The sequence below is a fragment of the Rhinolophus ferrumequinum genome, chromosome 15 (assembly GCF_004115265.2).
Source record: "Rhinolophus ferrumequinum isolate MPI-CBG mRhiFer1 chromosome 15, mRhiFer1_v1.p, whole genome shotgun sequence".
Classification (NCBI taxonomy): Eukaryota; Metazoa; Chordata; class Mammalia; order Chiroptera; family Rhinolophidae; genus Rhinolophus; species Rhinolophus ferrumequinum.
Window position 1 is genome coordinate 41,133,545 of NC_046298.1, and position 26,074 is coordinate 41,159,618.

Sequence of the window (26,074 nt, forward strand, 5' to 3'; positions counted from 1 at the left end):
TGTTCCTTCCTGGTTGGTAGGAATCCCACTTAGTTGAGTAGCCCCCGTGATCTGTTTAACAACACCCAAAAAAAGTGTCTCTGAAACTATTTTATCTCTTATCCACAAGATATTACAAGCCCATTTCTATTTTTCTGCCTTCAGATAAGCTAACTCACCAAACAGCCTTGGTTCCACATTGTTGCTGCATAACTGATGGATCCCCAGAATGATCTGTGACCCAAGAGCCTGCTCAGCCTTTAAGAGTATGAACGAATGATGCTGTTTTCAATTTGACTCTTTCTTTTAACCTAATCTGCATCTTTTACTTAAATTTTTTTCTCATTCAATGTTGTCTGACGAATTTGAGTATTTCATAAACACAACCCTCTCCACACACACACACACACACACACACACACACACACAATTTTAGCTTCTTTTAAAGCTAGAAACTTTAGTTTCTCTTTTATAAAAGAAATACAACAGGACTTCACCCAGTGATACCACAACAATACCCCAAACACAGTAGTCATCCATCTTCCCATTTGGACATAGGAGCCATAATCAGAAACTCATACGCAAGTAGAGGCTACAACCCCCAAGGATGGGTGTAGCCTGTGGTGACTGGGCGCCCAACTTCTTGGGGACGCATCTTGGAATTGGCTGTATTGTATACAGGTCTAGATGATCAACACTATCAGCAATATCTAATTAAAGCACCAGATTATGGAAAGACATTTCAACTCCCATTACCCCAGATCAACATAAAGAAATACTAAAGCAGAGAGTACACCAGTATCAATGATGGAATCCCCAAACAATTAGTAGAAAATAGTAATATCAGCGAACACAGATAAATGGCTTTGCGATTTCATCAGAAAAAATCTTCTCTGGCTTTTCCATAGGTTTGGTTCTTTTATAACCTAATCACCATTCCAAAAATTCAGGACATTCCACTTATGATTGCTTTCTACATATTATTATTTTTTAAAAAAATAACGAACACAGGTTAATGGCATATGCTTGAAGTTTTTCAAAAGTACAGAAAGATCAGGAACTTACATCCACAGCAAGTTCCAGCCTGCCACAAAATTTCCTGTGAGGGCCAGACAGTCGTTGTCCTTTCAGAAAGCGAGTTACGGTGGAGAAAATGTGGAGAAACCAGATATGGAACAAGAGCAAGAGCTTACGATCAGAAGGGTCACCAACCTGTAGATCTGTGGTGCAGTCAAGCAAAGGCATAGATGTCAACCATCCAGACCTGAACAAACGCTGCCAGAGAATGAACTAGAACCTGGGCAAGAGAGAATAATATCCAAGAGGAATATCCACGGTTCAAGAACTTGACCCAACAAATAAATTGCAGGAATCCTCCATGAAGAAGAGAGGAAATGATCATGAAGATTGTCATGACCTCAGAAAGAACACTCGATAGAACACAGAAGATGTTAAAGAATCCAGACGGGTGAGGTAAGTATACGGAAAGGTTTATCATCCTATTTATCAACCTGTGTCCACTGAATGCCACCCGCAGTGGATTACAAATCAATACCACATTTGTCATAGACAGAAAAATACAACATGATCGTTCCAACATGAAGATCCACTTGGCAAATGCCAGAAGTGATATTTTTAAATGTAACAATACTATTTTTACTACAAAGTATAGCAAAGTCATTGATTTAATTAGACCCCAAATGAATCCAGATAAGGATGAAATTCTCCACAGCAGTAAAAACTATCTGTCACCAACTTATTTGTGGTTTCACAAAAGCAGTTTTAGAAAGCTCCTGAATATCAATGGACAACAACCAAAGTTACTAAATATTAGTTTGGTAATTTGACCGGGTTTTACGCTTTTTTTTTTTTTAACGCCCAGCATCTGAACCATCTTTTTATATGAGGAATTTTTCACAAGGAGTGGACACCACGCAGAGATCCCACTTGAAACTGGATGCAGTGATGTGCGGCTCTGGGCTATCCCTTCATGGGGACGGCAGTACCCAAGTGTTTGGTTGTAGACAGACAGCTGTATTATGTTAAGGAGGATACACATTTATTTAAATAAGTGAAAGTGTAGGAAGTGAAAAACAAGGTTGACATATAGGCCAGGCAAAAGTGGGCTATACTGAAGCCTTTTTTCCCTTTGCTGCTGCTTAGCCAATGAGCACCAATGCTATGAATGACAAACTGCCCATATAATTAGTATGAGCGTAAAGTAGAGCCCACTTACCACTATGGACTCTCCAGGAAACACTAGGCACTCAAGGCCCTGGCTGCCTAACCTTCCCCAAAGCTTCCAGACCAAGGCACTTGCCCCAGACCTGGCATAAGAAGAAATCAATGCAGAGACGTATTAAGGAATTTAATATACCTTAGGGAACTTTGGGAACATTACGGAACTCTCAAAGGCTCTGCAGCACGATTCTGGCAATTGCTTCTGTCTATAAAGCCCAAACTCGGTCTCGCTTGCCAGTTCCTGGAGCCACCAAATATCCTTTCAGTGAACTCCTTTTTCTGAATCAGTTTGTTAGAGCTGGCTCATGTGCTTTCCAACTAAGAACCCGGGCTGCTACAATTTGTAAAGAGTGACATGCTATTTACTGATATGACCCATCAAGTCTTCTAAAGGGAAACCGAGTCCATGTGCAGCCTCTATCAACAAACTGGAACAATACTGATTTTTCAAGATAAAGTTCAAAGGCCTAAGTAAGATTAACTGGTCGCATTGAGTATGTTAACTAAGATATATAGAATAGGTGAAATTGAGTACAAAGGCCAGGAGAAATTAACAAATATAAAACGTATATTTAAAAAACCATCATTACAAAGTCTGGATTTCCCCCTCCTCCTCGCTGAAATCTCTCATAAACATCAATAAAAGCATATTGCTCTTTGGCGAGCCTAGGAATACGCTGAAACAACAAACCACAAAATAAGGTGGAAACAGTACAGAAGCCGTAAAGACTGAGCAACAGTGTGGGAGAAAACATGACAGCTGTAGTTACACTGCTGTGTGGTATACTGAAAGTTGCTAACAGTAAATCCTAGGAGTTCTGATCACAAGGCAAAAAACTTCCCTTCAGAAGTTTCATTACATATTTGTAGCATGTTGTCACTTTAACTTCTCTTCCTTGTTATTTGACTATTTTTTTAATTAAAAGAGTATCTTTCCTACAATAGGAAATTATTGAGCAAATGATAGAAATTAACTTTTTTGTTTATTTATTGAATCTATCTTATTCAAAACGCTTGGCAACCATAAATCACCACCTAGGAACTGATATAATACTTTTGAGTATACACAGAAGACTCATACATTCAGCCTGCCTAGGAACACACACACACACACACACACACACACACACACACATTTTCAAATTTGTTTTGCAGTTTTATCAATTTTACATTTTCAGTGAAATATTTTTAACATTTACTGAAGAAACTACTTTGCAATAAACCACTTCCAAAACTTGAAATCTTCAGAGCTCTCCTTCTTAGCCCACCTGGCTTTACACTTATTTGTGAGATCATGGCTCCTTGTCTTCAAAGTAAGATTCAACATACCCAGTGAAAATCACATACCTGTACCTAGCACAGGCATTGATTTTATCTGTAATTGTGGGGAAAAGAAGCCTAATCGGGTCCTATTGCTAAATTAGAGTTTTCACAATTTTATGTCCTCCCCAAAGAGCAATGCATAGAGAACCCCTGCTGTACCCCTATCTGTGCATTCATGGGCTGACTGAAGATTCTCTTGGGGGGGGGCAAGCCAGTTTTGCTGCCATCAACTATTGTTCTTCTAGAACTTGTCACTGCCAGCGTGCTGCACTCTCTGACTTACCCATCACAGAGATGGATCCACTTAGGGTCATCTCTTGGGGACAGAATTTTACTAAGGATATTCCCTCTATCACTTTAGCCTGTTTGTTTTTTTTTCTCCTCCTGGGAATTTACCTTTATTCTCTGATCTCTCACTTCAAATCTCAGATTATTTTTTATTAACTCTCTGGGATCAGAGGTTTCAGGTCCATAATCCACAGGATTAGAATTCATGATTTAGAGGAAAAGGCCAGAAAAACATGTGAACCAAATCTAATAAAATAAAATAAAATAAATCAATGAGAAGCTACAAATCTTACCTCACTAAAAGCTTTCTTGCAAACTTAATTTAGATGACAAGCATTTGGCCAGGGCAGTGCCTTCCCACTCAAAGGACTCTCACATTAGGGAATATATCCCACAGAAAAAAAGACAATCTATTGAGGGGAGGAAAAAAAAAAAACCTTAAAAATAAAACTCCTTTACACTGCTTTGGATATATGAAGAAAAAAAAAAAAAAGCCCACTTGCCCTTATACTGCCTAACACATTCTCAGTTCCTCATATAAAAGCCTTTCTGGCCTAAATTTCCAGTTCCACATTCCCATGGAAATATTTCATTTTCAATGAAGAATATTCCTAAATTCTAGAGTGACCCAATCATACTAATCCAAATGGAAATCTCAAAACCCTGGGGATCTTTGCTATGTGGCTGTCCAGTCTTTCCTAAATGGTCAAAGGAGATGGAAATCTTTGTATTTTTCTTTTGGCTTTTGACTAATTTTTACTCATATCATTTAGAATATCAAAACAGTATACATTCCCCCCAAAAGAAGAAAACCAGGCATAAACCTAAAAGTCAAAACACACCTAGAACCCCTTTCAATTCTCATCCATACACAAGTATCTTATCACAATGGTTTTAGAAATGAATGTTTTATATTCTTGTCCTGCATTTTTTACTTTATGTCAACTTTATGTCAACTTTTCCTAAGTTTTACAAAATAAGTTTTACAAAATCTTCACATAAACAGAAAGTGCTGATGAAACAGGATGTAAAACAGACGGTAGAGAAATCATGTTGTAAGGTGATAAACTGAATTAAAGTAGCTGGTGGGGAAATCACGTTGTAAGATGATAAACTGAATTACTGTTTTCCAGCTTAATTTCTATTAACTAGAGCAATCTTCCAACCTTCTCAATAACAAGCCCACCAGTGTCAGCATTCTCATTTACTCTTTATCGGAAAAGAGGTCTACCTCACTGGCAATAACTCCACAACATATTCTCCATTTTATGGTAATTCTCTCAGAATCAGGTCTGGGTGATTTCAGCAAGAAAAGTGCCAATATTTATTATTTTTTGTTGGGAATGTGTCATAAGGGCTAAGTTTAATTTTGTACCTGGAATTTCTAAGGAAAATAGGTGATCCATAGTTCCCCTTTTCTCCAGAACAAATTTCCAGCTACACAACAACAAAGGGTTACTGAAAGCTTTTCCACAGTTTTTATACTAGTTCTTTCCAATACAAGTGCTCCCTTATAAAAGAAACAGAGGGAGGGAGGAAGGAAGGAATGTACTCTGGCTAAAATATTTCCAAACTAGTTACATTCATAGGATTTATCTTCAGTGTGAGTTGCTTGATGTCTAATAAGTTTAGAGCTATTAATGAAAGCTTTCCCACACTGATTACACGTAAAGGGTTTCTCTCCAGTATGTGTTCTTTGATGTACAATAAGTCGAGCACTCAAGCTGAACGTTTTTCCACACTGATTGCATTCATAGGGTTTCTCTCCAGTATGAGTTCTCTGATGTTGAGTAAGGCATGAACTCTGCCTGAAGGATTTCCCACACTGATTGCATTCATAGGGCTTTTCTCCAGTGTGAGTTCTCTGATGTACAACAAGAACGTAACTCTGGCTGAAAGACTTCCCACACTGATTACATTCGTAGGGTTTTTCTCCTGTATGAGTTCTCTGATGCATAACAAGGTGAGAACTGCGGTTGAAAGATTTCCCACACTCATTACATTCATAGGGTTTCTCACCAGTATGAGTTCTTTGATGTGCAACAAGCTGAGAGCTCCAGCTGAAGGATTTCCCACACTGATTACATTCAAACGGTTTTTCTCCTGTGTGAGTTCTCTGATGGGCAACAAGTTTATAACTCTGACTAAAGGATTTTCCACATTGATTGCACTCATAGGGTTTTTCTCCAGTATGAATTCTTTGATGTGCAATAAGCTTATAGCTCTGGATAAATGATTTCCCACACTGATTACATTCATAGGGCTTCTCTCCAGTATGAGTCCTTTGATGTGCAATAAGTTTGTAGCTCTGCCGAAATGACTTTCCACATTGACTGCATTCATAAGGCTTCTCTCCAGTATGAGTTCTCTGATGCACAACAAGGACATAGCTCTGGCTAAAGGACTTTCCACACTGATTACATCTGTAAGGTTTCTCTCCAGTATGAGTCCTCTGATGGGAAACAAGGTGAGAGCTCCGGCTGAAGGATTTCCCACACTCATTACATTCGTAAGGTTTCTCCCCTGTATGAGTTCTCTGATGTGCAACAAGATGAGAGCTCCAGCTAAAGGATTTCCCACATTGGTTACATTCAAAGGGTTTCTCTTCCGAATTTTTCATGTTTTGAACAAGAGATGAACTCTGGGAGATTTTACTACATTTATGTTGATTCTTTTCAACAGGGATCCTCTGTTGTTCATTATGGGATATGCTATGGTTCAAAACTTGCCCGCATTCCTTAAAATCAAAGGATTTTCCTCTTGCATTTATTTTCTCATGTATATTTAGGGGTACATCATGGCTGAAAGATTGACTATTGTTGCTAAATCCATAGGATTTATCTTCTGTTTGAGTTTTTGTAAACTGAATAAGATGAATGCTCTGGGAGGGTTTCCCACATTCATTATTTTCACATAGTTTCTCTCTGTCATTAATTATCTGATGATTGTTCACGATAGAATTACAATGTAATTTTTTAACACGTGTGGCATGTTTGTGAAAATGGTTTCTTATGGGTATCATATGAGGTGAAAGAAGACTGGAATTCAGACCACTCTTCTCAAGTTCATCACTTTTGCAGACTCTCTCATGAGTAATAGTGGTCTTTTGAGTCACTGCCAATTTCTTCAAAAGTCTCTCTTCTTTTTCCTGTCGCTTCTCCAACTCGTCCTTACAAACCCAAACTTCTTCACATGAAGATAACCAAGGATCATCTCTTGTCAACCTTTCTATCTTCACTCCATGGGATGGTTCATCATCAAAAATGCTCTGCTTTGATGACGATTCTCTTCTTCCAAGTGCAGCTGCCGAATCTGAAAGAAAGCAAAATAAAACGTTCTAGCCAAAATATGTTAGCTCTGGAAGAGTGGAAAAAAGCTGACAAGAAAGCATGCAAAATATATGTGGATTTATATTTTATTATAAACTGTATTGAGAAAGTAAAAGGGTGGGTAAAGCAGTAAGGAGAAAACTACCACAGCTAACAGTAAAACAAAGCATTAAAAATGGAACAATTTAATCTTAGTTTTACTAAATATGTAAGTCTTTAGATGACAAATCTAAATCTCCACATTCCAAAATAAGACAACCTATGCAGAACTACAGAATCTCAGAACAATTTTGCAACCTTTAGCAAAGAAATAAAGGATCCTTTCCACCCTCTTTAGTGCTAAACCCACGTTCACTGAAACAGAGATTAGTGCCTATATTTCTAGGAATTTCTAAAGGCATGAAACTTGCTAGCATAGTTTGCCATGAAACATGAGCAAACTATAATTGTGAACCAGGAAAAAGAATGGGGACACTGTTATCCCAGAGTTCCCTAAATGCCTTGGAGGCTAATATGGCCCCATGATTCCTGTGATTCTGAGTGAGAGAGAATGCAGGCTAGCTCAGAAGCAGGAAGCTGGCTGGCTACTAAGTCAAGCAATAGAGAGAGTACCTGGGAATGTAGTGATATATACAGTTACCTAGGAGGTGGGAAATGGAGGAAAATGTGGCGTGCCCTAATAGGGATTTTTCAATCAAACCTTCTATACCTATGCTTATACATATGTTGGGAAATTCTATTTATACTCATCCACTTGCTCCAACTAGGAGATTGTGTCTGGTTTGAAAAGCTGATAGGAAAAGATATAGGACTTTGGGTGTCTAGGCTGGAGAAAAAAGAAAATTACGGCCGAATTTGGCCCAGTCTTTAGCCTTTAGGAACCATGTAGACTAAACAAGCTCAAATCTAAGAAGCTGTACCTTATCTACCCTACAAAATACAATTAAGTCTTCACTGGGGAATACAAACCATAAACACAGTCTATGTGTGGCCAAAGTCAATCTTACCTCTGAATTCCATAACTCTTAATCAATGGAAACGAGAAATAATTGCAATATACAGACTTCATTCAATGGGGGCCGTATTCTTACCCCAAGAGACCAAGTCCCTGTGGTTCTCCAGGATCATATCTGTGTCCAGGGTCCTCTGGGCAGGGTTCAAAATGCCCTCTTCCTCCTGAGTGAAGTCCACAGTCACAATTTTGAAGTTCACTTCTTCCTAAAACAGGACAAACATTCCTGCTCAGCTGGGCATCATTTCCTTCCAATGTTCACAAAGGAAGAAAAGTTTGACAGATGCAAGAAAGAAATGGCCTGGGAGTTGTCCTGAGGTAGTCAGTATTCAAAGGATTCTAGTCAAGGTGTACAGGTGTCTTCTAGGTGAGCCCCTTTGGATTTTGGAGGCTGGACCTTTTTCTACAACTCCAAAGAGGAACACCAGATAAGAACTAACAGCAATTTTCCCTCTGGATCACCTTAAAGAAAATGCTTATTCTTATTCTGATTTTTGCACTGGTGAATATGGAATTCCCTCCAAATTCCCAAGAAACTAACAAATCAAGGGTCAGCAAACTTTTTCTGTCACAAGCCAAAGTGTAAACATTTTAGGCTTTGAAACCATACAGCCTATCATAACTACTCAACTCTGCTGCTGTAGCAAGATAGCAGCCACAGAAAATACATAAACAAATGGGTGTGGCTTCATTACAATAAAATTTTATTTACAGAGACAGGTGGCAGGCCAGATTTGAGCCACAGGTTTTACTTTGCTGATGCCTGAGATAGAAGATGAAATGTGGGCTTAAATAAAGTACAGGTTAAGTGCACTGGATTTGGAAGGAAAGAGACCTGGGTTTTCTCACCTATAAAAAACATAAATCTGAATTTCGAAAAAAAAAATCTAATTGGACCATCTGTGTTTTAATGATGAGTTTATTCCATTTCTATTTATTCAGCTTAATCATACCCAACTCATTGGGTTGCTGAGTGAATTAATTATGATGATATAGGAAAAGCCATTAGCAGACTTTATGGAACAAAAAAATAAAGGCTGGCAATTATTACCGGGATTATTAGGTGTGAAAACCCTGAAAAATTCAGTGACAGTCAATGTGACCTTTATCCTGAACCCTTAGTCTTCAGACGTCAGTTCTATTTTGTCCACACTCAGAGCTGCTGTAGCTCCGGTAGGAGACATTCACTGTCATTACTGCCATAGGAAGGGGACCACCTCCTGTAAGCAGGAAAGGACCTATTCCCAGGACTGTTGGGTAAGAATTATGATCCCAAATGGAAGTGCTGAGGGTAAGTTGTCCTTGCACACAGGCAACAAAAGCCAGGGCAGTCAAATGCCATTTGCCACTAATGGCTTTTTAAACAGACCGGTGTTAATAAGCCGTGTTCATGACCCAGGCTCGGGGTCCATGAATCCCATGAGGCTCCATGCAAAGGGCTGCTGCACCTGCCTTGTTCAAAGTGGGCCCATACATGTCAGCCAAATCTCAAAGGTTTTCATGATGAGGCCAAAATGGGATTGAGAATGTCATTTGCAAACTGCAGCCTGTGTCGAACGTGGATTTGTAGGTACTGGTTTTCAACCTCTAATCCATGCCTTTTAATAAATACTCCTCTCTGCTTTTTGAGGTAGGTACCTTTAATATCAAGCTTGTTCAAATATCAAATAAATAATACCAGACTACATTAGCGTCCCCACTCCACCCCTGGCTATTTGTTCTCAAAGTTCCGTGGACTTGTATTGTAAGACTCACCACGCTTTCTTATCACTTGCATAATGGTCATCTTTGTCATTAGGTTATAATCCATGATGGCAGGTACAAGATATGTATGGTTTGCAACTGTAACCCCAGTGCTTAGCATACTTTTGGTGTACAGTAGATACTAAATTTATATTTGGTAATTTATCTCAATATATGAATCAATAGTATCAATAGCCTTGTAATATATCAAAATAACCCTGGTCCAAATTCTGATTTAAGTCGTCTCCTCACCTGAATCTCACAGGTCCTATCAAATGCCTATTTGAAACAGTCCTTCAACATGTGGATACTGGCTTTTCTGAGCTTCTATCCCCACGTATCCTATTCTTCCTCTCACCTGTCCCAACTCCCCACTCCTCCAAATTCCTTCCCAAACTCTTCAGCGGTGCCCTTGGGAACTCATCTTCGATAATGAAATCCTACAGCTCCAAGATCTTCACCCAGTATTCCCTGTGTTAATGGAAACTGCTCCCTCCCGCTGGGGACCCCCTCCTCTGCAGTCCTCACAGGTTCAGGGTGGTCATGCTTTCCCATCCCAGGGGTCTCAGCCTCAAAGAGGGAGGGTGTGAGTCCTGCCAGTTACACTGAGACTCATGCCATTTACCTCACTTCTCAGACCTTTGTCCTCTCGGACACCCCCACCCCCACCCACTGATGATGGAATACCTAGGATTTATTCTTCAATTTGAGAACTTGTCTTGTTTCGTCTTCCACTGTCTATAGCATCCACTTGTAGAGTTCTCTGATATTAATAGAAAAACAACTGACTTTAATGAAGCAGTGTGGGGTCAGGCAGTGTGCTACCCATGTCACCACTTATCATTCATTTAATTCTCACAAAGTCCCTGTGATAAACATCTATCAGCAGCACTGTTTTTCTGATGAAGAACTAGAAGGTTGGAGAAATTAACACACACGTCTAATGTCAGATGCAACCTCAAGGTTGCCTGACATCAGAGGCTGTGTTCTCAGTCATCAATTCATATGACTAACTGAACCCCCAGACCCTCGAATTGCTCTTCAGCACCCCACTCTTCGGGTGAGACCCCATAGTTAATCAACACAAAGTACTCCACCTCTCAACTCATACACACACAACTGCCCACTCTTGGATTACATCAGATTATAATTATTTTTTACTACAACATCAGATTATTATTTTTTTATTATTACACCACCAGATTACTCTACTTGCTTAATTACTTCCTTTACTCTTCTCGTCCTTTGATGGTTTGCGGCCATTGCTCTATTGAAATGTCTTCTATTACTATCTACTAGCCTGTATTCTTTTCCTTTCCAGTTAGTGTCTTCTTTATCTTTTCCATCTTAATTATTCAGTTTGGAGTCCATGGATCATTCATTTTAATTTTTCTATTTGATATATTTAAAAATTCTCTTTCAAATATTACCTTGACCTTTGGGACTTCCACGGAATGTACCTGACTGCAACAACTAACTGAATCTGGATGTCAATCTGCCATCTACAGAGAGTAGGTCACAGAATGCTCCCGGCATGTGTGTGGGGGTGCGGAACCAAAAAAGCATCTGGATAGAGTGTTATCAATTAATGATCACTGTCTTGGAATGATCCTTTCAGACCCACCAGCAACTCTGATATACCTCCTGCTAAAGTTCTCCCATAGTCCAAAATCACGATGTTAAGCCTTCCCCACCCTTGTCAAACCTCTCCACCCCAATCCCCCCACTCATGTCCAACAGATAACTTCATCTGATTACTCAGAGATAAACCCAAGCCTTCACGTAACTCCCTCAACCTCAATCTTCCTGTGTCCTTCTTCCTTTATAGGGCCAGTTTATTCACACATGCTCCGAGTAAGAATTCCCCTGGCACTAATCAAGGACTCCACTTTAGAATTTTATCACCTCTCTCTCCAGATTGTTAACTTCTTTTTCTCTACTCCTTCCTGTAACCACTTAAACAGTCAAATCTTTCCAATCCTTTAAGAAAAAAAAGGCCCTCAACCTCAAATTTCTTGATAACAATCTCTTTGATCTTCACATGATAATCAAATTTCTTATGAAAGTCGTCCACTCTTATCTCCATTTCCTCAGTTATCAGTTACTTCCCAGCTCACTTCAGTCTGCATATGCCGACAACCAGCCACGCGCATCCTCAGTGTAAAGAGCCACGTCCACTCACCTGGGATGGGCTGCCCAGGGACCCAGCATCTTCTCTCTCGACCTTGATGAGAATCTCTTGAGGAAAGAGAGAGTCCTGAGAGGGCAAAACAGAAGAAAAAAAGGAAAATAAAGGGTGCTAAGTCACAGCTCAAAAGTCTCATTGTGAGGAGGCTAGGATTTGACATACCACCTGTTTTAACACATCCCACCAACTAAACTTCTGCTCCCACCTACTAGTAAGCTCAAGCAAGCCATGTGGAGGGAGGACACACATCTGGAGGGGCACTGAAGCATCAGACATGGGCATGAGGTCTTTGTGGGTCTTCCAGGCCAGCAGCTACCAGCTGAACAGACCCGAGTGAGTGACCCCAGGCATCTTTGTAGAAGAAAAGAACTGTGCAGCTGGGCCCGGCCTGAATTCCTGGATCTCGGAATTGCAAGCAAATAAGATGGACTACAACATGACCAAAGAATGATAAAGGGAAAAAATAAACAAATGAACTTCATACAACATTTGGCAAAAACCACCACCAATAAAGAAAGGCACCAGCAATAAAAATCTAAGACTTCTTCCAAATCAGTAAGAAAAAGGGAGCCTCAACAGAAAAATGGACAAAGGAAAAAGCAATGCAACTCAACTATGAAGAAATAAAATGGCCAGTGCATATACAAAAAGATGCTCAACTCTTTACATCAGATAAAATCTCTTTGTATAATTATCTAGCTATCTATATACCAGAGACCATAAATTCACACTGATAGCTCCAACTACAATTCAACACATTTTATTCTACCCTTCCTATTTTCCATATTTGTACCTTCTTCTGTGGCTCCCATTATCCACTTTATATTTACTGATTTGCTCAAATATCTTATGTAACCGAAATCCCAACCACATGGAGGGTGTCTTTTGCCTGAGGCTAACAACTCCTCCCCAAGTGGCCCACTGGTCAAGAGCTTCATATATTCTTTCTTAGTGGAGGAAGGTTAAGTTGATACAACCTTCCTGGATTGGCAATGTCATTTTTTAATAACATTTTATTTTGAAATAGTTTAAGACTCACAAAAAGTTGCAAAAAATAGAAGAGAATTCCTGTGTACCCTTCCCCCAGCTTCCCCCAAAGATAGACAGTATCATACACAATCACAGTACACCATCAAAACTAGAAAATTGATATTGGTACAATATTTTTAACTTAGGTACAGACTTTACTCAGATTTTGTGGGTTTTTATAAAATAAAAGGCAATCTGCTTTTATTTTTGTCTTTTTAATGAAAATATTTTTAAAAATGTAATATCCAATAAGTCTACTTGTAAGTATTTCCTTAGGAAATAATAGAAAGTACTTAGATATATGTATAAGAAATCTCATTAAAGGGTTATCATAGCAAAAATGGGAGGCGGATTAAATGTTCATTAGTAAGTGCCTGGTTAAACAAATTATGCTTCATCCAGGTAACTGAATACTATTTAACAGCCAAGAGAAGAGACAGATTTGCATGACCTGATACATACAAATGACAGAAAGATGCCTATAATACGTTGTTGAATGAAAAACACTAAGAACAGTCTACAAAACATGAATAGATTTTTATAGAATATAAACATACACAGAAAAGTCGGAAAGGACAGTCTCAAAAGCATTAAAAGCAGTTATTTTTTGGAAGGGTAGAATGAAGGAGCAGGTTCACCTGTCTATATTCTAATACTATATCCATTTTTTTAAATGATACTTATTTTCCTTAATCAGAAAACAGCAAAAATGTTTCCCTCTTGTAAAAGCACTTTGAAACAAGACAACTCCTTTGTAGTTTCCGGAAGTCTTTTTCTACATAGTACAATAACTCAACTTGTCAAATGACAGTCCATTCAAGTATAATTTGTTCCTTAAACCTTCAAACTCTGAAAATCCAAGTACTGTTGATTCTTGATTATCACTCAGTTATTTACAGTCTCTGAATCCTACACTTTCAGAAGGAAGCAAATTATTGTCCTTTTCATAGCTGTGCCAATCCCCTCCCCTTATCAACCCAGAGAGAAGTTCACTAGTGCTTGGGAAGGATTATTACAAATGGCTAGCATCAATGTATTTAAAGTCAGAAAAGGATTTCTCCAAACCTTAAAATACCTCTATGTATTTCCGGGCAGGTACTGAGGGTGGTAACATCGAGTATTTAAAGAGCTGAAGCTGCCTCAATGTAAAGAAAGCCCAGTGGGAAAGCTTATGCCAAGTGGCCCGCGTTATTGCCAAGCACAAACACCAGGATGGTTAAACTGCCTTCGAATGTCTGCGTGGGCGTTACAAAATAGCTCCAAACACCAAACAAAAACGAACAAGCCAAACTCACAATGCTAAAATAACAACAACCAAACTACAGATGGCTCAAGGGAGCTACAAGATTTTTTTTCTTTTTTTTTTTTTTGTAAAACCAAAGCACTACTTTATTAAATGACTTATTTTACGGAATATGAACATCAGTGTAATTACAATTGTAAAAAAAAAAAAAAATTATAACAAGGATGGGCTGATTTTCAGATTTCCAAATCACAGTCAGTTGTACATTTTCACAGAATTGTCTTTGCATAAAACCCAAAAGGGAACAGCATAAAAATGAGTGTTTTTGTAGCCCCTTTAAAAACTATGGAACACTATGAATTTGCATGTCATCCTTGTCCAGGGGCCATGCTAATCTTCTCTGTATCATTCCAACGTTAGTATATGTGCTGTTGAAGCGAGCGTGGGTGCTACAAGTGTTTACCTCTTCAATATTGTGATTTATACACATATTTGGTCATTCAGATGACCAAAATATATTTCTCACATATATTTGGTTTTATCCACAGTTCCTTGCTCACAGCTCCTTGGGATTTCCTCTCCTTATGTTAATGAGGTAACTGCTGGACCCCACCCAAGGGGGGGGGGGGCTGGTGTCCAGTAGACCAACCATGTCGATTGGAACTTTCAGTCCCACCCCCTGATTTCTGGGGAGGGGCTTGAGGTTGAACCAATGACCAATGGCCAATGACTACCTAACGAAGCCTCCATGAAACCCCCAAAAAACCACTCCTCAGTCCTTTTCTTCGCCAGGATCTTCCACACTGGGGGATGAGAACGCTTCCACATGCCCCCTGCCAGGCCAAGCTCTGTAAGGACATCACCTTATGTATCGCTTAATCTGGGTGCTGACTGGTATCCTTTCATATCCTTTGTAATAAATCAGTTATCTAGTGAGCAAATGGGTTTTCCTGATTTCTGTGAGCTGTTCTAGGAAATTAATCGAACCCAAGCAGGGGGTTGTGGGAACCTCTGGTTTATAGACAGTTGGCAGAGGCACAGGTGACAAGCTGGATTTATGACTGGTATTTGAAGCAGAGAGCAGTCTTGTAGGATTGAGCTCTTTACCTGTGGGATCTAATTCTATCTCTGGATAGATAGTGTCAGAGGTGAGTTAAATTCTTGGATGCCATATTGGTGCCAGAGAACTGCTTGTTGGTGTAGGGAAGGACTCCCCCCACCCCACCACACACACACACACACACACACACACACACACACAGGAATTGGGTTCAGGAACCCTTTTCAACCTCAAACTGCTAATGGACTCAACCACATCATGGAAACTAGCTGCAGTGAGAAATCAGATTCCTAATGAATGACAATACCAGATGTCTTTTCTCACCACAGAAGTGGCTGATGTCAAATTCTAATAATTTAAGGGCCAGAAGTTAACTCATCCAATAATAATAATAATAATAATAATAATAATAATAATAATAATAATAATAAAAAATACCTGGGAAATGAGAAGTTTCTTAGGAAAGGAAAACTTACAAACACTAGACTGTAGTTGATATTGTGACGCACTCTTTCAGTTTTTTTGTTTGTTTTGAAACAGCTAAGATCAGTTAAGAAACGATGCCCAGGACTAAGTTAGAAACAAAACATAACGTTTCTAACACAGCAGGTACTCAGTAGAAAGAAAACTCCCAAGGTTTTCCCTATCCGCCACAACTGCTAAAATAGTTTTACTTGGGGAAATACGGGTGCACCTTCTCTTTAATCAAAACCACAGTCAATGCCTTTTAGTTTAAAAGTTTTCACAGGGAAAATGACTGGGAGAAGAGTTCTACCCATGATCAACTCTGCATCAAAAGTCCTTCCCTGCCCCCACCCAAGCAGTCGATTCTACCACTTTATTGTATCATTTCTTCGCATCACACATATACCTTTGTTTTTTTATTCAACTCCCACTAGTGTGTGTTCCATAAAAGCTGGGCTTCCATCTCTCCTATTCACCATGGTTTCACTGGGCTTCAATCAGTACTGACACATGGTAGGCACTTCATAAATGTGTGTTGACAATATAACCACCTCTGAGATAAAGGACATAGAATGTGCTACCTGAACCTCCCTGTGGTCGCCAAAGGCACCAAATCATTGCTGAGCTCAAGTTCCTCCTCTGGCTAGAAGAAAGACCTCTTTGGGCGCCCTTTCTTCTCAGAAAATTTAAAGTATCAGCTGCCAGAACCTACTCCCAACTTACTCTCTCAAACAAAATGCTCGAAAACCGTCATGTCTGGGCGGCCGGATGGCTCAGTTGGTTAGAGCATGAGCTCTCAACAACAGAGTTGCCAGTTCAATTCCTACATCGCCCAGTGAGCTGCGCCCTCCACAACTAGTAGATTGAAGACAACGAGCAGCTGCGGAGCTACCAGAGAGGCGGCCGAATGGCTCAGTTGGTTAGAGCGTGAGCTCTCAACAACAAGGTTACCGGTTCAATTCCCTCATGGGATGGCAGGCTGCACCCCCTAAAACTAAAAGATTGAAAACGGTGACTGGACTTGGAGCTGAGCTGCGCCCTCCACAACTAGATTGAAGGACAATGACTTGGAGCTGATGGGCCCTGGAGAAACACACTGTTCCCCAACATTCCCCAATAACATTTATAAAAAACATAAATCAAAAAAACCCATCATGTTACAAAAGTGCATGAACACACATACGACTACACCAACCCACTCTTTCTAGCCACTCTGGATTACTATTTTAGGAACGTCTCCTGTATTTATACCTTAGCTCCCACTGTTTCCTTCAGATAATGTCATCTATCAATTGTCTAGTATGTTTAATAATAGAGTACTTCAACACAAACCATCTCACACAATTATCTAAACTTCTTTGAAGAAAGGAGTGACATGTCCATTTCACTAACATAGAAATTAATGGTAATAAAGTTTGGTAAACTCATTGGAGTTCACCAGAAATGGTCCACACTGATGCCTGACCCAAACTCCTCTCCTTCTCACTGCCCCACTGTGGTCACGCAGCAGCCTACCTGGCTGTCCCCTCGTGCCTCTCCCTAAAGAAAGAAGAGTCTGTGAGACGGATCCTTTCAGGGACTTTGCTTCACCTTTGTGCTTGCACCTTATGGCTCCCTGTTTGGCCCCAAAGGATGCCTGGTTAGTCAATGACGGGTAAGATTCCCCACGGGGGGAACAACCCAAGCCAGGAGCAGCCGCATGGTGCCCATCAGGAGAACTCACGGGGTCTATAGAGGTGGGCACAGCCCCCCACCTTCCCCCGGCTGAGGAGAGCTTCTGCCTCTGTGGCTATATTCCTTCCCACAACCTGCTTGGGAAGTGAATCAGTGATGTGATAACATCAGTTCTCCTTCCATTCTTATCAATAAGTTTCAGCATAAAGGTTTTTTCCCTGGGGAGGCACATACCATAATTGTTAAGACATCATGGGACTTTTGATTCCGGCTGTTTGCAGGCAAGGCTGATTGGTTTGAATGAGTTTTCTGGTATGGTGTATGAGACTCACAGACCGTGGAGGAAACAATGCTACTTCCTTGTGTAACATCAATAAAAGCCACAAGGTGGCCCGATTTGGGGCTCTCAGTCCTTTGAGGCTGTGAGACCCTTGGCCCTGTTTCATAACTTTCTTGATTTCTGTTTCTTTCTTAACCCTTCGCCACCCGTTCTCATTCGCTCACTGCCTGTGTTGTGCTGGACACGACACCCCACGGTTCAAGGTCTGACTGATCATTCAAGCCCCAGAGCAAATGCCACCTCTTCCATGAAGCGTTCCCAGACTGCAATCTCGTCTCTTCTGCCCTTAGGATTTCTTAGTTGCTTTTGTTGGCCCCTTACTGTTCCAGTAAAATCATTCTCCCCAAAATACTTCCATCTCTAGATGGAAGTATGAATTCCTTCTCTGGGCCATGAATTCCATACTTTGTATTCTCCTCAGTACTGAGTAGGAGTACAATGTGGGTTATCTGAATTTAACAGGAGTAGAGAGATGCGCAGGGTTGGGATATGTGAGTGGAATTAAAAGCCTTTGCCCCACTTCTATGTGCTCTGGAGCATTTTTTCCCTCTATCAACACTTGACTTATTTATTTACAGCTTTATGGAGGTATACTTGACAAATAAAAATTGTATACAGAGGGTGCCAAAAAATGCATACACATTTTAAGAAAAGAAAATACCGTATTAATATATACCGACAACAAAAGATGAACACAAGTCACGTTTGACTTCTGCAATGACAAGAGGTGCTACCAGTGGCTACCATCAGCGTCCAGACACTTCTGATGACATCGAGCTACTGCTTGAGCAATGTTGACCAAAGCGTTAACCTCTCTTAAAATGTGTATCCATTTTTTTGGTACCCCCGGTATATTTAAGGTGCATAATGTGATGTTTTGATATACGGATACACTGTGCAATGATCACTACAATCAAGCTGACTGACACATCCCTCACCTCCCATAGCAGTGATTCTGTGTGGTGAGAACACAAGACCAACTCTCTTAGCACCTTCCAAGGACACGGCACAGTACTGCTGACTTCACGCGCCATGCTGGGCATTATTAGATCCCCAGGGCTTACCCATCCCGCATAACTGAACCTGTGCACCCTCTGACCAACATCGCCCCTTGTCCCCCAGCCCCCAGCCCCTGGCAGCCACCACTCTACTCTGTTTTTACAAGTTGAACTGTTTCAGATCCCACATGTGAGTGAGGTCATGCAGTATCTGCCTTTCTGTGTCTGGCTGGTTTCACTGGGCATCTGTCTTTCTGGAGCATTTAAAAATGATCCTTTTTGTTCGATGGTCACCTCTCCGTGTAATGAAGGAAAATTCTCCTTTTTCTTTGCATACTTTACGGAATGGGAACAGGAATCAGACTGTCAATGTCCACAGAGAAGAGTTATAGGCAGAAGGTAATAACTGTTCTCTCTGTGACATGGGTAGAGCCACGTGTGACCCAGAGCAGGGGAACAGAGACAAGCAGAGCTGTCACGGAGTGACCTGTCCACTCCACAGTGAGCCCGTGGTCAAGTCAGACCCAGGACCCTTCGCTATTTGCTCACCTGTAAATAGAATCGACCAAACGTACCCTCCCCACCTTGGGGGGTTCCTGGGACAAAACAAAGCTTCCAGTCAAATCACACAATTATTACTGAACTCAGTTTCCGGAGCTTTGCATGTGGGGTACGCCGGCTGGAAACCCTCTATATCTGAGGGGGTTCAGAATATCAACGTAATAGGCAACACACTAGGAGACTTTCCCCTCTTTGGTGTTTGTTTCTCTTATTGCCCAGGGGAGACGGAGGGCAGGGCTCACATTTCAGCTCAAGGGATGTGACATACACGGCTCTGAAGTTTCTTAATTTGAGAGGGAGTAAAACCAACTCCCCTGCCTGATTTTCTGAGATCCTCCTGATCAGAGGGTCTCTCTAGTTCTCACGCACGAGAAAATTCTCTCTCCTATCCCACACCATCATCTATGAATAATTCTCACTTTCCTCAAATATACAGAACAGACGTTCTACCATGGGGTCACCAACAACCTGCCCGGCTCTGAATGTTGAGACTGACGCAACAGGTGAGGCTCTAGCACCCCCTGGGCAGGACTTTTGGTCTCAGTACCTGAGACCAAAGGCTCAAGGCTCTTCCTGGCCCCGCCACTTCCAGGTGTGTAAGTCATTGAAATCTCTCAGGTGATGTCCCAGTACAGTTTCTTCCTAAGCTGGTTCACTGGATGTACCTCATTCAAAGACTTTGGTTCCCTTAGTTCGCTCCCTGCCAGGGTTCTAAGTAATATCCATCAGGCCCAAACAATGTACCTGTGCATCTTCCGATAACAATTAATATTAGAGGACATTCAGATTTGAGAAATATGTAGCCAGCTTCCAAGATGGCCCCAATAACCCCACCTCCTGGTAGTCACGCCCTTATGTAGCCCTTGTCCACACGGTACAGAGCGGGTCTGTGTGACCAAAGGATTACAGAGAAGTGATGGTCTATCTTCTGAGATCCAATGAGAAAAGACACCATGGCTTCCATCTTGGTTGTGTGCAATTAAGCACACAGTCTCTCTCTCTCTCTCTCTCTCTCTCTCTCTCTCTCTCTCTCTCTCTCTCTCCCTTCTCTCTCTCTCTCTCTCTCCCTTCTCTCTCTCTCCCCCCCTTTCCAGCCCTGCCCCCACCCCAGATCATTTATTTGCTCTGGGAGAAGCCAGCTGCTGTGTTGTGCATCCCTGGAGAGAGGGCTACGTGGTATGGAATTGAGGTCTCTCGCCAACAGCCAAGTAAGTGAGTGATCTTGCAAGCGGGTCCTCCTGCCCTGGCAGCGGCCCAGCCAACAACTTATTGTACCCTCATCAGAGACCCTCACCTCCAGAAACTTCCAGACAAGCTGCTCCCCGATTCCTGACCCTCTGAAATTGTATGAGATGACACATGTTGGTTGTTTTAAGCTGCTAAGTTTTGGGGTATGTAACCACAGGAAACTCATATAAGAAGGAAGCTGTTTTTGCTTTTCCTACATAGCCTTAGAATAGATAAGGCGTGCATTTCCGCCTGTGAGAACTAAGTCATCTTTCTCCCCAGCACCTCACACAGGGCCTTATAATGGTCAGGCAGTCAAAACATATGTGATGAAAGTAAAAATTATAATGAACAGATTGCTGATTTAGTTGTATGGCATACAAGAAAAGGGCAAAAGGACCGTTAAGATTTCCAGGGAACACCCAAAGTCACTCGCTTAAAGTAGAAATCCAAGGGTCACATCAAAACGCACTGCACCTGTAGTTCTGATAAAGATGTGAATATAAATTAATGCTCGCATAACTCCCTTGAAAACTCTTGCACATGTGTACAAGGAACCATATACCAAAACATTTCCAGCAGTGCTATTTGTAACAGCAAAACACTTGAACAGCAAATATCCATGAACAGTAAACCCATAAAACCTGTGGCATGCATTTAGAAGTTGAAATTTGGGCACCAGGTATGTACATTGGTATCAGAATGTCACTGCGCCCAGTCCTTCAGAGTGGACAGAGATGAGGAGTGGATGGGTGTGTGCCTGTACACACACACACACATGCTCACACACACACACCTCTATCTGTTCCTACACACACATAGGCTGCAAACCATGAGCCATCCCTCGTGCCCACTGAACACCACAGTTCATCCCAGTGTTCTTTCCACGTCTGATGGCGACAGCCCTGGCTCCCATGACCTGTTGTGTCCACTTACCTGATCAAGCCTCCCGTAAGTAACTCATCTCCCATCTCCACTACCATCCCTTCTCCCACACAGATTCTCCGCGGCTCACCTGGACTCGGAAGCCCTACGGGAGGCCACCCTCTGCCAAGGGACCCTCCTCACCCTGCTTGGGCTCTGACTCTGCAGGCCAGGTGGCTTCTTCTCATGGAATCACTCTCATGCCACTTGGACTTGGATTCCTTGTGATGCCCTCGACATCCTGCTTGGGCTCTGATACCCCATACCATGCCCTCCGGCGTGGATGCCCTCAACCTGCTCAGGCTAGGACACGCCACACCAGGATGTGCCCCCACGGCCAACATGGTGCACGTATCACCTGCGCTGGCTCCGAAAGCCCATGCTGGACCAGCCTTTGCATGGACATCCTCTCTGCACTTGAGGATGCCCGTACAGGGGCATCCCCTCTGTGGATGCCCTTCTCACCTGCTCTGGCCTTGTCACCCCAAGCCAGATCCCCTCCCCTGTATGGACACTTACCTCACCCCACTTGGGCTCTGACTTCCGATGCCACCTTCCACACCCCACTTGATCATTCATGCCCCCACACCTGGACGCCCTCTTCACCCTGATCAGGCCATGACACCCCACACCTGGGAGCCCTCCCTCAAATGCAGACGCCTACCTAGCTCTGCCCCACCTCATGGCTTCAGGATGGAATTGTTCAGGAAGGAGAAGGCGAAAATCCAATTTCACATTTTTAAGAAATTAAATGTCTTCAGAAAATACTTCTAGGAAATTTGTGGTCTCGCCAAATTTCATGGTCTTACTAGATAACTCAGTGGACTCTCCTCTTGCATTGCACATTCACCAACATCCTTTCCAAGCACTCTTTCTCAAGCAACGCCGTGAGTGGCTGGCCAGAGGGGAATCCAAACTCTACGGGCTTTTGATACAGGATGCCAAATTCCTCCCAGAAAGACATACCTGCGTTACACGGGTGAGGAAAGGCAGGGAGCCTCATTAAATGTACAGTGTGTATTAGAAGCCTACCGATCAGGAGGGATCAAAAGCCCCCCGAACATTGCAAAGAGCACCCGAAAAGCCTCCCAAGCCTAGGGGTCAGCTGTGGGGCCTGGGTGGGAGTAAGCGCTGGGTCTCTCGGGGGAAGGGGAGCTCACTCACCTGCGCACAGGCCTTCAGGGGCTCTGGGGGCTTCTCATCCCGCTCTTCCATGCTCTCCTCCAGGCACAGGCAGGGGCCTGAGGTCCTGAGCTGCAAGGGGAGAAGCCCTGAGTACAGCATCCTCATGCAGCTCCCCTGTGGCCTCCTCTCCCGGATGAGTCTCCGCTTCTGGGATGCACTCCCCATGACAAGTGTGCTTCTAGCGCTTCCTGCCCAGGTTCTGGCCCAAATAGCTGTGCATGCTCCTGGAGTCCCTTGGTCCCTTCCCAGGCCAAGACTGTGCATCACCACCTGGTTCCTCCACAGCCTCGGGCCTCCGAACCCCTACCCAAAGGCAGCCTTCACCCACCACCACAGTCTGCAGCACAAATCAGTTCCTCCCTACCCCACTGGGTCCTGGGATCCCCACCCCAGCACACCCAGGACCCCCTCGTGTGCACCCCTTCCTCCCCAACCTGAAATCTACAGTCTTTTCCTCCGGCAAGCAGCAGGGGTCTGGGGTTCATGGCCCCGAATTACACTCCCTGGCTAAATGCAGGAAGCTTGTGATACAGCTCCCAGGATCCTACCCTTCCATTAGCCAGGCCTGACTCTCCAGCAACCTGTCACCGATCGTCTCCCACTTCCTGCTCAAATAGCCAACCCTATGCACAGAGTTCAGCTGCACCCAAAGCCCTCCTGGGCCCTGAATTTGTAGCTGTGACCTGGTCCCTCCACCCACCTGGTGTCCTCTGGCCTGAACTGGCATCAGCATGGCACTGGGAGGCTTCGGACAAACTCCAGCACATGCCAGCCCCTCCCAGGCCCAGAATGTGTACCTCAGTTATCTTTGTACCAACTACTGTGTTTCCCTGAAAATACGACCTAGCCGGATCATCAGCTCTAATACGTCTTTTGGAGCAAAAATTCATATAAGACCCGATCTTATATTAATATAATATTAGACCGCGTATAATATAATATAATACAATATAATATTAATACCGGGTCTTACATTATATTTTTGCTCCAAAAAACACATTAGAGCTGATGGTCCGGCTAGGTCTTATTTTCAAGGAAACACGGTAGCTGTTTCTGAGTTGGAGACTAGAACAACCCCTGGTAAATCCCACCCTACGCACCCCCTCACTCCCACTGGATTCTCACTCAAACAGTACAGTGTGGGTCACAATGCAGCTGTACCTTGAACCCCCACTCAAACCAACCTCCATGGCTCCTACTTGAGCCATTCCTGCCCAGATTCCAGCCCAAACACCTTCCTGGGCACATGCAGCACAGGAGATCCTGGCTTTCCACCGGCCTGGGCATCATCACGCTGTGATTGGGGCGCCATCTGCACAAAGACCTCAGCACCCTCTGTCTAATACCCACCTCCGCCTCTTGTTTCTCACCCAAACACCTGTGCGTGTGCACAGAGAAACCTGGTGCAGCCCTACCCCTCTGCAGCCCAGAGTCTGCAGCTGCCTCCTCCACCCACCTGGGTGTTCTCAGGCAGTACCAGGGTCCCAGGGCTGCCCATGCCGCCCCATCTGCCCAAATGCCAGCGCATATGCAGAGTGCAGATGGAGAAGCCCAGCACCCACCAGCACCAGAACCTGCAGCTCCAAAGCTGCAAACTCTACTCCAGCAGCCAATGCACAGGGGCCACCCGCCCCGGTTCCCCCCTCTTGCTGGCATACACAGAGTAGGCTCATGCCAAGAACCTGCATCCAGCCTGTGGGTCTTGTGTAGTCCCTGCTCTTGAGATGAGAATCTGTGTCTCCTACTCTGTGCCTCAACCTACCTGAGACCCACAAGGCACCCACAAGCCTCCGTGGGGTCCCTTGCATCCACTGCCTGCTTGCCACCAAAACATCGGAACACCCAAACAGTAGCTTGAACACAGAGCTCCAGAATCAGCCCCAGGACTTGGGCACTCGCTTAGGGGTTGTCAAGCCCATGATAGACCAGTTCCCATGGGAACCGGGACCTTCCACTTCCTCCTGCCCAAACGTGAGCACCTGGATGCCTTCCAGGTCCAAACCTGCAGCCCAGACTGTGTTCCTCTACCAACCTGGGCTTGTTAATGTCTGCACAGTAGGCCCTGAGCAAAAGTCCTGGGAACACGTACTTCATAATCATGCTGGCAGCATCCTGCTTCCTCCCCGAACAGCTGTCCATTTGATGGCAGCTGTTGCAGCTGTCCTTCCTGGGCTCAGATTCTGTACCTCCAACTCACCATCTGCAGCAAACCTGAATGCCCTAGGGCTCCGCACTCTCCTACATGGGTCCCAGAATTACCAGTCCAAGTTCTGCTTCCCATTCAGACACCCTCAGCAAGTACAGGAAGCGCTCTGCTTAGAACCTGCCCCTCGGCGCTGGTCTCCCTCCTTCAACTTGGGAGCCTGCAGTCCATCACCCATTCCCACCGAGAGCTCGCTGAAGCAGCACTGCCTCTCCCGGCCAAAACTCTGCAACTCCTACCTGGTGTCTCCACTACCCAGGGAGTCCCCAGGCCTGCGAGGAGAGCAGTGTCTGCTACAAAGTCCCAGAGCCAATTTCCCAGAATCTCACCTCCCACCTTCTGCTTCCTACTCAAACACCTGCTCAAGGGTACAGGGACAAGGGCACAGACTCTCTCCTCCAGGAACCCGAATCTGCAACCGAGTAGTCCATCAACCAAGTGTTCCTCAGGTCCAACACTAAACAGGGCCAGCCTTGGATGCGGAGGGGCGAGGTTCTCAGGTCCTCCTGCAAACCTGTGCATATGGCCCACTGTCTCCCACCAACCTGGGCATCCTCAGCACCGGAACAAGAGCGCCACCTGACCAAGCACCCGCGCATGCGCGCAGAGCCCAGTCCCGGACTCTGCAGCTGCACCAATATCTCCACCAACTTCGATGACCCGAGGTTGAAGCGCCGCCCGCGCAGGTCCCGGATCGCCCACCCACACTCCCAACCCAGCTTCCTGCCTAGACCTTGCGCATGCGTGCAGGGGACACCCAGCGCTGCCCCGCCCCTCACCAACCTGGGTGTCCACGGGCTCGCCACCCAGGCCAGGCCTGTCCCAGCCCGTGTCCGGCCCGGCTCTGCGGCAGGACGAGCTCGGTGAAGCAACCCTCTGTCCCGACTCTACACGAGACAGATTCGGGTTAAGTTAGTTCGGCCCCCTTCTGGACTCAGCATCCGCAAGCCCAGTGGGGTTAACCGTTAACCGCCGAAGGGCCGAGGTACGCGGCGACAGCAAGCGTCCGCTCGCGGGGGACAATGGCTGCGCTAGTGGCCGAACCCGGAAGTGCGTTTGGAC

General features: G+C 43.8%; 1 protein-coding gene and 1 non-coding gene across 2 annotated transcripts; both read right to left on the reverse strand.

Moving 5' to 3' along the window:
- Positions 1-3,924: 3,924 nt before the first annotated feature.
- ZNF180 (zinc finger protein 180) lies at positions 3,925-26,033 on the reverse strand. Its single transcript, XM_033129101.1, has 5 exons — positions 25,796-26,033; positions 22,789-22,878; positions 12,098-12,172; positions 8,252-8,378; positions 3,925-7,143 (listed from the first exon to the last, which is right to left on the reverse strand). Exons 2-5 carry the CDS (start codon positions 22,837-22,839, stop codon positions 5,405-5,407), a joined length of 1,992 nt encoding a protein of 663 aa, XP_032984992.1. The 5' UTR covers positions 22,840-22,878; positions 25,796-26,033; the 3' UTR covers positions 3,925-5,404.
- Positions 14,715-14,819, reverse strand: LOC117035659 (U6 spliceosomal RNA). Its single transcript, XR_004425231.1, has one exon. It is a non-coding gene; the product is annotated as a U6 spliceosomal RNA (small nuclear RNA).
- Positions 26,034-26,074: the final 41 nt, after the last annotated feature.

Coding starts and splice junctions, on each gene's coding strand:
- ZNF180 (XM_033129101.1), bottom strand. CDS start 22,839: ATGGAAGAGCGGGATGAGAAGCCCCCAGAGCCCCTGAAGGCCTGTGCG. Junction 8,379..12,097: donor CCCTGGGCAGCCCATCCCAG/GTGAGTGGACGT, acceptor GTCCTGTTTTAG/GAAGAAGTGAACTTCAAAAT. Junction 7,144..8,251: donor CAGGGACTTGGTCTCTTGGG/GTAAGAATACGG, acceptor GCTTTCTTTCAG/ATTCGGCAGCTGCACTTGGA.